Source organism: Alosa alosa, chromosome 5 (assembly GCF_017589495.1).
Source record: "Alosa alosa isolate M-15738 ecotype Scorff River chromosome 5, AALO_Geno_1.1, whole genome shotgun sequence".
NCBI classification, from domain to species: Eukaryota; Metazoa; Chordata; class Actinopteri; order Clupeiformes; family Clupeidae; genus Alosa; species Alosa alosa.
Genome location: NC_063193.1, coordinates 21,198,445 through 21,208,852, shown reverse-complemented (window position 1 = coordinate 21,208,852; position 10,408 = coordinate 21,198,445). Strand labels below are relative to the sequence as shown.

Genomic DNA, 10,408 nt, shown 5'->3' with positions numbered 1-10,408 from the left:
GACAGTACAGTCAAAAATATCCATAACATTGCATTCAAAGTGAAACATATTGAGCGGGAAATGTTGACAACATAGTATAAAAAAATAACATTTCACTATGTTTTTTCTTCAAATACACATACATTCAAATCCTAATCTCTTAAGTACAAACTAACCCAATTCATTTTGAAGAGAGCATAGCACTTGTGCTATAACAATCATTCCTTACACCCTTGTGGTTCATTCATCCGTGAATTCCCTTAAACAGCTGTGGTGGAGGCACTAAAGTTCAACATCTTTGGTAAAAACAGTCAAAGGCACAAAAGAAAATAATTCATTTTTGGTACACCTAAAAATACCTTTTGAAAAATCCACACAAATCAAGTGGCAAGTTACACATGCATGATTAAACTGAGGCTTGGGTTTGTAGGGTGACTCTTGAAGCACTTTGTGATTTAGCTTATTTCATCAGTTGTGATATCCAATATACAATACAGTACAAATACAGTACATTCAGCAGTATACAAAGAAATACTGGAAAAGCCCACCATCAGCGCAGATTAAAACCGTAGTGTCAGAGAGAAATGCTTACTTCCCCTTTGTCATATGCCCTACGTGGTGTACAAAGTAAAGAGAAAATCCAAGGTAGAAATCAGCTGTTGATGTCTTTTAAGGCAACTCGGTGACCAATACTGTTGAATGCTGTGGCCTGAAAATGGCAAGTGTGTCTGGACTCACCTCATCCCTATTGTCAAAATAAAATCACCTGCGGTAACATACCACAACTGAATTACCAACACAACACAAACTACCATGATCCTGAGAGAACCGTTGTGCGTTTATACAACCGTTTGGCATTTATTAGCTCCACTGTGGCCAGCAGATAAGTCCTACCTCCTAGCTCCTAGCTTCTGGAGGCTTCATAAGGGGGAATCTACACAGACTTCATATACAGTCAGAGGCCCGATCAGTGAATCTAGTCATCTAGCCATCAGCCACTTTTGTCCAAAGTCATTCACACTATTTCTTAAATAGACAGCCATCAGTATACGTGTTCCCACAGTATTGAACCCATGATCTTGGTGTTGCTAGCACCTTAATCAATAACTGAAGAAGTCATAACAGTAGCTACTCATTCTCAGCTCATGCCTGATAAACAGTTATTGGAATAAACCAAAAACCAATAAGTGATTTCATTCAATAATCCAGTAGTGGCATACAGTACCTGCGGATGTGTTTGAGGGCGTAATCCCTCTTCAAGTATTTGATATTCTCCCTGATGGCCGAGCGTGTGCCGTCCTCCTTGGCCAGGTGCTTCTCCAGCCACTCCACCACCGCTTGGTTGTTATCCCACAGGTACGCCTGGAACACAACACACTCCACGTCAGAGAGGGTTGAAGTCACCTTTGTCCACGTCACTACAAGCCCAGTGGGGACTGGACCGAAGTTTGAGCTCAGAAAGTAACTATGACCTACTATGAACTTGGTCCACCTACGTTAACAAATGAATTTCACCTGCTAGTCTCCTACTACAGCTCATGTACAAACATATGACTGATTGAGTCATAGGAAGGACACGTAGAGCATTAATTCCATTTCAATAATATATTCACAGGAGAGAAGTGGCTCTGTTGTTGAGGCCACACACACACACACACACACACACACACACAGCACCAGACCCCTGAGTGACTCTGCTGGCCTCACCTTGACGGTGCCCTCCGTCTCCACAAACCAGCGGCGCAGCATGGACTGGACATGGCCGTCGCTGAGGTCGCGGTTGGCCTGCAGGACCTCCGCCTTGGCCACCTCCTCCAGCAGGAGGCGTCTCAGGCGCCAGTAGAAGAAGGAGCGAGCGCTCTTCCAGTCCAGAATGTCCTGCACAGCAACAATTCATTCACTCTGTAAGTCACTCTGGCTAAAAAAAGTCATTTACATGACAAACAACTAGATGTACCGCAGAGCGGTACAAAATATGACCGCCGCCCAGTCCAGCACATGTTTTCCACAAAAATAAATCACGCTGAAAGGCCTATATGATTCTAACTGTCTCACTAAATTGCATTATCCACACTCAATTCTCACTGGTATCTGCTAGACAACAAGTACCAAAACATGATTAGTTCATAGATTTCACATGTAAAATTAATTTCATACAACCCCACCTCCATTTTGCCTGTTCATAATTCTGAGAATTGTGTGCATGTGTGCATGTTTATGTTATGTGTGTGGGTGTGTGTGTGTCGCGTCGCGTGCTTGTGTGTATGCCTCATGTATGTGCCTGTGCATGCATGCGTACATATGTCTACCGTGGTGAGTATGTGTCATACGTGATGATTACTGTGAATGTATGTGTGTGTGCGTGTGTATCTGTTTGTGCACATGTGTGCACATGATATGGGTTAACATGACCCTGAGGCAAACATACGAGGAAAAAAAATGGTCATCCTAGGCCCTACAGTTCTCAAGATATTCACAGAGAACTGTGTCTGCCCTACCCTCCTTTCTCGCGGGGTCCAGTCCAGCTACAGATCAAAAACGAAAAATCCACGGTTCCATGCTATCCATGTGGGGTTACATGGCCACCAACTTTGTGTACCCGGTGTCCCGGGACTTTGTTGGTGTATGCGCCACTAAATGTACACATAAATTATTTTATTGTAAAGCCCCCATGAACGCAAGTACACTAAACTTGGCATGCATTCGGGAGGGTGTCATAATGATCCTACACTTTAATTTTGTGCAGTTTTGACCTTGTCAGCAGAGATATTGTGATGAAAACACCTAATTTTTGCTTTTTTAATTTTTTTTAACTAGGTGGCGCTTATACATGAAATAAGTGGTAATGGGATGGGCTGACATGCCCCCTTAAGACCAACATACATACAAAAGGTGGACCTCCTAGACCCTACGGTTCTCGAGATATTCACAGAAAACTGTCTCCGCCACCTACAGGCCAGTTGGTGTATAGTAACAAGAATTAATTTATTGTGTGGCCCCCCATGAACGAATTCCACAAAACTTGGCGTTGCATACAGAGGGTGTCATAATGATCCTACACTTCCAATTTCGTGCAGTTTTGACTATGTTAGGTCACAGATACCTGCGACACAACACCTCATTTTTACTTTTTGTGTTTAACTAGGTGGCTATACATGAAATGAGTGGTTATGGAATGGGTTGACATGGCCCCTTGAGATCAACATAAAAAAAAAATGTCCTCCTAAACCCTACGGTTCTAGAGATATTCACAGAAAACTGTGTCTGCCCTACCCTCCTTTCTTTAGGGTCCAATCCAGCGGTGGGGCTACAGATCAAAAAGCAAAACGATGGTTCCATGCTATCCATGTGGGGTTACATGCCCACCAAGTTTAGGTGTACCCGGTCTTTCAGTGTCCCGGAATCCTTGGACGGAAATTTGGGCATGCTTGAAAATGGAAAAAAACTAACAAAAAAAAAAAATCTGACTAAACCTATATGACCGGCGGCTGCTGCCGGGCGGTCATAATAATGAAATGCAAATTTGGACCAATGCCTTCAATGAACAAGTGCAGGGGGGGCTATAATCTAAGCGAGGTATGGGGTGTTTGGGTGGGGTGTCTATAGTTTGGTTGGCGCGGTTTTACTCACCGTGATGACACCCTTCTCCTGCATTCTGCCCGGGGTGTCGTGGAGGTCGGCGAACTGCACTGCCACCTGGTGGTATATGGGCAGAAGGAACTCCTCCCGCGCCCTGAGCCTCGCCTCCACATCTCTCCGCTCAGCGCCAGACAACTCCGGTGACCCTGCGCAAGAGGAGCAGAGCATACTGTAAACAAGCTCTTCTGCTCTTCCAGCAGTTTACACAACTTCATTAACAGATAAAAAATTAGTCAGTGGCACACAGGTCTTTCTTTTTCAATTCTGTTATAACTGACAGCACCAGTGGAGTTTGGCGAGCTTACCCAGCTGATCGGCCAGATCGGCATAGGGACGGTCAGTCCGGCGCATGGTCTTCACCAGGTCTTTCTTGCGGAACTTGATCTCCACTGTGCCCTCCGCCTCCAACACACCACCCCTGGAGGAGCGAGAAAGGCAACACGAGCGGGAAACAGAAAGGAAGAGAGGGAGAGAGAAAGGAAGAGGAAGAGAGAAAGGAGAGAGGGAGAGAGGGAGGGAGGGAGAGAGAGAAAGGAAAGGAGAGAGGGAGAGAGGGAGGGGACCAATAAGACACAGGTGTCCAAACTGACATTACTTTCCATTCTCACTTAACGAGACGTTGTTTTCTCTCTGGAGCACCTGCTCTCCCTGTCTGCGTAGAGCTCCATGAAGAGTGGGTTGATGGTGGGGTCGATGACGACCCATGAGCCTCCTCTCAGCTCCGCGTGGGGCGGGATGTAGACCAGCACGGGCTGCCGGAACTCCCGCAGGGCATCCACTATGTAGGCCCCAAACTTCAGCACCTGGTCATACATGTCTGGTGGACAGAGAAGAAAGACATTAACTTCTCAGTGAACTGTTCCGGTCCCTCAATAGTCTCAAAAACCCTTTTCAAGAATGGTTCCTTCTCATCAACTTGTTCCAATACCAGAACCAGATTTTATGTTTCATCTACTTAATATAGTCTTGGATACAGCCTATTCCACTTACAGTGTTTATGAATGAAAGGGGGAGGAGAAGGAAGGTGTAGGACTAGTTCACTTCTCAATTAACTGTTTAATCATTCCATATTGGATTCCATAACAGATCCAGATGTAGGTCACTCAACAATATATGGTTTTAGATTCACTTACAGCATGTTTAAAATATACATTACATTAAAAAGAAGGTTGTACAAATACACAGCACACATGGTGCACAGCACATACACAGCACAGAGTGATTAGATTGTCTCACCTTTCATGCCCCCAGAGAAGCCTCTCCAGTTGGCGAAGACCATGAGAGGCAGACGCTCACGGTTGAAATCCTGGATGGCCTGCGCCGTTTTAAAGGCCGAGTCTGGGAACCACACCTGCCCTGCCTGTTGGATGACCTGAGAACAAATAGAAAAGGGAACAATTCAATACAAAAGGTGCATAAATTGATGACTATTTATTGTTACTAGCATAGAAGCAACTGTCCTGAAAAGGTAGAGATGAACTGAGCTTGTGGAGCTCAAGTGAACCTACTTTAGCTTCAGAGTCCAGATTGGCCGGATCTGCTGGGATGGCTAGCTCAACCGTCCTGGTTTCCACAGCGATCACTCCCAGAGGAATTCCTCCCAACCTGTGCACCATTACATAACACAGCCTCAGCAATCGCAGCTAATGCACATTTAACCCATGTGTTGTCATTGGTCACTGTGTTTCTATGAGGTGCCGTTAGAACTGTGCCATACCTGGCTCTGCCCACCACCACCGTCTGCGCCCAGGAGCCCATGATCTCCATGAAGGAACCGTAGTCAAAGAAGCCACTCTCCCACGCTCCCTTTTGGGCTAAAAACAGAACAAATGGCTCAGAATCACCAGTCAGTGAGACACTGCAATAGCCGCAAACTCGTAGATTACAGACACTGCGAAATATTCTCGTCCTTTACATATGCACTGTACAGCCGTTTTTACATTTAAAACAAATGTGGTCACTCCAGAAACTTACAATTACATTGTGTTCTCAAACTCACAACTTTGCATGCAGTCAGTCAGCCCACATGTAAGAGCTGCAGCCACAGTATACGTCATGGATGGCCATAAATGACCTACACACAGGGCTGGGTTGCATAGTGGTGGTAGTTTTGCACACAGAGGGACTTACTGGGATGAGGTCGGCCGCACAGCAGCCAGCGTGGATCATAGGGGGCTTTGGTGGGGACAAACTCAATCTCTCTCTCCACCGGGTCAGAAGGGGGCAGCACTGGGGGCATCGCGGTCTTGTTCTAATTATAGATCGCACCGTTCAGATACGATGTACTGCTGATAACGGTCTTAACCACAGGCCTATAAAGTACAGCAGTAGGTCTACGATGACTAAACTAAACAAGCATAACCACAAGCACTGACAAGCACTCTCTTGAGAAATGGGAAGCAATGACCAAGCCACTGACAACACAGAGGAAGAACCATGTGAGCACTTTGAGAAGGAGAGCTGTGGGACTAACATCAACGCTTCACTTTGAGGAGAGGAAAATCGGTCCATTGGGATTCATATTTAAAGTGGAACTCAACCCTAAAACAACATTATGCTCACTATAACATAGTATGCTCACTATAACATTTATAACACTATATTTCATCACATATATATAGTTGATTGTGCTAAATGATAAATTACCCATGATAACAGGCTAGAATGTCTTGAGTTCAATTCCCCTTTAAGGACGCCAATGACAACTGGACAGCTACCTTTGGCATGTAAGACAGCCACTGCAGGATGGTGAAGACTCCCTCGAAGTCGTCTGGCACCGTGGTGTGTGTGACGCCGTTGTTGTGCATTATCTGGATGCCACCAAGCTGGTTGTTGGATGTGTACACTTCACGCCCCAGCACCTGTGAAGGTAAAAAACAATTACTTTTTCAGATGTGTATACCGGAACATCAAAGTTTGCCTGAAAGTTCATCTTTTTGCCATAGCATTTCTGTTGTTTTAGGACAGGTAACCTAGTCTAGCAACTCTCGGTTGGCTTGTGAGCTCAAAAAATTATTTTTACTTTTATTAGGCCAATCAAATCGTGTATAGAGTTGTTAGGCAGGCTTAACATAATGATTGATGGCAGAGCTGCAACGGTTTGGCTTGAATTCCCTGCTACTTGAAAACAAATAAGATGGATGTCGCTGTTGGCGAACAGTGTGACACGAGCTTTTATTAAGTTGGCAAACGTTTGAACTAGCCAACTAGCTCCGCTGGTGGGAAACGCATGAGACTCATAGCGCTGTCCTATTGCGTGCAGAGGGAATTTGAAAGGTAACCGATTATCCCGCCCCTCGGACTGAGCAATGCGAACGGTGATAAATGTGCAATATCACCGTCAGGCTCTATGTTTTTCAGCCTGCTGAGAGTTTGTGAGCAGGTCTGGGGTGCGTTTGGGAGGGTGGCAGACGTACCTTGTTGAGCGCTCCTGCTCCAGTCAGGATGATGTGAGAGTTCTCCACCTGGATCACCCTCTGGCCCAGCCGCACCAGGTACGCCCCAATGCCTATGGCACGGCAGGTCACCTGAATGTCCACACACACACACACACACACACACACACACACACACACACACACACACACACACACACACATTACATTGTACTCCAATTTGTGGTTATATGACACTGCAGCGTTAGAATAGCTGTTGAAAAATCTTCAGCAAAATCAAAATCGATCAATAGGTGGAATATACAGGCACAGAAGTAAGTAAACACACAGACACACACAGACACAGACACACACACACACACACACACACACACACACACACACACACTTCCAAATTTACATCTAAGCCAGTAGTAACAGAGATAACAGAAGCTAGAAGGAAGTACATAAGCTGTTCACATTTCATTTGGGGGGTGGGGGGTAGGGGGGAGGGATTAAGATCGTCTTGGTAGTGTATAGGTCTAATTGAGTGCCTGTCACTTTAAGACGTTTGAGGGAACCCTTGCAATTGTAACACAGTTGAAAGGCTGCTGATGTGTGGATGCAATTCATAACGTTTTCTACATAGTTAAAATAAAGGTTCGTACTTCTCCTTGGGACAAGCACTTTTGAATTTTGGAATGGCATGCTCAGGGTGCATTCAGAGCACCTCGGAATGATAAGGACCGCCCCCATGGCTACTTTGTTTTTCCGACAGCAAGTGTTCAAGTGCTTGAAACATTTAAAACAGTTAAAACATACACTCACTAATCCTAAACAAAAGACTGTATTTGCTTAAAATATAGTGTAAGATGCTCGTGAAAGAAAGATATGCAGCTTTTCAAGTGATAAAAAGGGCAGGGATGATTTCATAAGGACAGGCCCATTTCCATATACCTAATAAATGGGAGTGCCCACATGTTTTCATTTCCATATACCTAATAAATGGGAGTGCCCACATGTTTTTATGAGTAATGAGTAACTACACACTGAGATGACAGTCAGTCACACAGAAACACAGACCCAGGGCATCTGTGAGGCAGTCCAACGATAAGACCCAGTGATTGTGAGGTGAGGTTATGTGTGGTGTAGTGTGGTGTACCATGCTGATGGTGATGATCTCCTGGTAAGCCAGAGAGGACTCCCCGGCGATGGTGCCCGAGCCCCGCAGGTTCTCCACGCCCAGACCCTCCTCCATCCCGATGATGTCTGTGATGATGTACCTGGAGACCAGCAGGGAGAGAGACACATTAACATCACCTGTTGGCTGATTGCCTTCAACAGTGTTAAAGGCACTCACAATAAACAAACGAACAATTGATGTGAATTGAGAAGTGAGAGCAGCAGACCTGGACTCCCCTTCTTCCTCCACGTGGTGACAGTGCACGGAGTTGGTGGAGCTGATGCGTGTGTAGTCCTGAGGCGTCAGGTACAGGTACTTAAAGCCCTGCAGGCCAGAGCAGGGACAACTCGGGGTCAATACAGGCATCGCTCACCGCACAGATTTAACATTACTGGGGAGTTAATCTAGCACTCTATCTATCAAAAACATCAGAGCAAAATATGTCCATGCAGGACCATTTGCCCCAAACATCTGTCTATTTCTATGACTTATTAGCAATTAGCAAAAATACCCAACAGTCCAAAGCATTTGTACATGTTATTGTATGACAATAAACCAAGTGTGTGCTACAAAGCATATGAGGCAGTTAATGGTAACGTAGTGTGTGTGTGTGTGAGAGAGTGTGTGTCAGCCTACCAGCCCACCAGCCTACCTTATAGGGGTCAGCGGGGTCTATCCACGCCACCTGGAACATGTGGCGGATATCCTCGGCCAGGCCGATGCGCGCGCCGCTGTTGGCCGAGATGTAGATGCGGGGGATGCCCTCGGCGCGGGCCAACTCCGACGCCCGCAGGAACAGCTGGTCCTCCTGAGGCCCAAACGAGCCGATCATGTAGGTGATGTCATTACAGATGACGATGAGGTCACGGCCCTCCGGGTATTCAGGGGTCTTCATGCGCATACGGAATGCAACCATGCCACTCTGGGGAGAGAGAGACAACACAACACTGGAATTTACAGAACACAACTGTTATGCATACGACTTAAAAACCACTTTCATTGTCTTTTCATTATAATGATTCTTTGATCTTTTAGATGTCCTATAAATGAGAATCAAATATGAAAAAAAAAAAAAAAAAAAAAAAAACTCACTTGCTTATCATCACCATTGTCTTACATAAGCAGTACACATAAGCAGCCTACACAAACAGTGGCACTACTAGTGGCTAGTATCAGTAATGGCTCCTTTACTGAAGCAGTGTCCAGCCTTGCTGGACCAGACCTAAGCTCTCTACCTCGTTGTCTCCTGGGAGTCGGTTCATCTGCACCAGTCTGCCCTGAGCGTCCAGCACCAGCTCGGTACACGAGAGCACATCTTTAGGGTAGCGGTCACCAGGGCCCCACAGCTTAAACAGAGCCTGGAGGAGAGACACACACAGTTAGAACTACCTGCCGCAGACCACACAATAACGCCATCCGACAACCGTGACATTGTGATCAGATACAAAAAAAACATTCTGAGACAGAGAAAGACAGAGACAAAGACAACCCCCATATGCATTCTTCAAGTCACAGACCTTTGGATGATAAAGAGAGAATGGGAAGTAGGGGGTACCCACCTGTCTGAACATCTCGGGGAAGTCGTACACATAGGTGGTACCCAGGGTCTGGGCCTGGAAGCGTTTGGCCTGCAGCAGGTCTTTGGTCACATACGGTGTGTTGATGAGCATGCCATGCAGGAGACCCTGCTTATCCCCATACGACTGAAACATGATCTACAAACACACAACCAGCTATGTGAGCATGGATCAAAGTGCCTGAACAACACACAGCATGGAGAAGGTTCTAGATCTTTGAATTCTGTGTGATTGTTATCCACCATTCTATTCTATTCAGTGGTGTTCTATTCCACTCTATTCGTTCTATTCTACTGTACAACTATTCTCTTAGCCCAGTAAAAAGATAAACTAGTTGGTGACTCTTTTACTCATACCTGTCCAGAGCTGGGGTCAGTGACCTCCTTGTAGAGGCTGATGTCCAGGTAGTAGCCCGACTCATTAGTGAGGAAGAGACGGACGGGGACAGCGCTCCCAGTGGCGGTCAACCGGATGTTGATCTTCACCTCTGCCTGCAGGACACGCAGCTTCCAAAGCCGGCTGCCATAACGCATCACCATGGTGCGCACAGACTCCTCAATCTACAAGAGGCAGTCAGGGACTTTTCATGACTACATACAGAAAAAAAGTCCTGAAAACTAGCCATAATCGCACAAAGTTGTGCTAAGTTTGATGAG

At 45.9% G+C, this 10,408-nt stretch overlaps 1 protein-coding gene across 4 annotated transcripts in view; it reads right to left on the bottom strand.

Annotated features, from left to right (window-relative positions):
* acacb (acetyl-CoA carboxylase beta) overlaps positions 1-10,408 on the bottom strand; it is a 33,967-nt gene that overhangs the window by 1,120 nt on the left and 22,439 nt on the right. For all 4 annotated transcript variants that reach the window (XM_048242724.1, XM_048242725.1, XM_048242726.1 and 1 more), the window contains 17 exons: positions 10,109-10,312; positions 9,735-9,890; positions 9,411-9,533; positions 8,828-9,097; positions 8,402-8,499; positions 8,155-8,275; positions 7,035-7,145; positions 6,336-6,479; positions 5,749-5,869; positions 5,336-5,432; positions 5,127-5,223; positions 4,855-4,990; positions 4,258-4,435; positions 3,924-4,036; positions 3,610-3,764; positions 1,687-1,857; positions 1,205-1,341 (listed from right to left, as the gene is read on the bottom strand). In XM_048242724.1, coding sequence (XP_048098681.1) covers positions 1,205-1,341; positions 1,687-1,857; positions 3,610-3,764; positions 3,924-4,036; positions 4,258-4,435; positions 4,855-4,990; positions 5,127-5,223; positions 5,336-5,432; positions 5,749-5,869; positions 6,336-6,479; positions 7,035-7,145; positions 8,155-8,275; positions 8,402-8,499; positions 8,828-9,097; positions 9,411-9,533; positions 9,735-9,890; positions 10,109-10,312 — 2,432 coding nt within the window. The remainder of the gene's footprint in view (positions 1-1,204; positions 1,342-1,686; positions 1,858-3,609; positions 3,765-3,923; positions 4,037-4,257; positions 4,436-4,854; positions 4,991-5,126; positions 5,224-5,335; positions 5,433-5,748; positions 5,870-6,335; positions 6,480-7,034; positions 7,146-8,154; positions 8,276-8,401; positions 8,500-8,827; positions 9,098-9,410; positions 9,534-9,734; positions 9,891-10,108; positions 10,313-10,408) is intronic.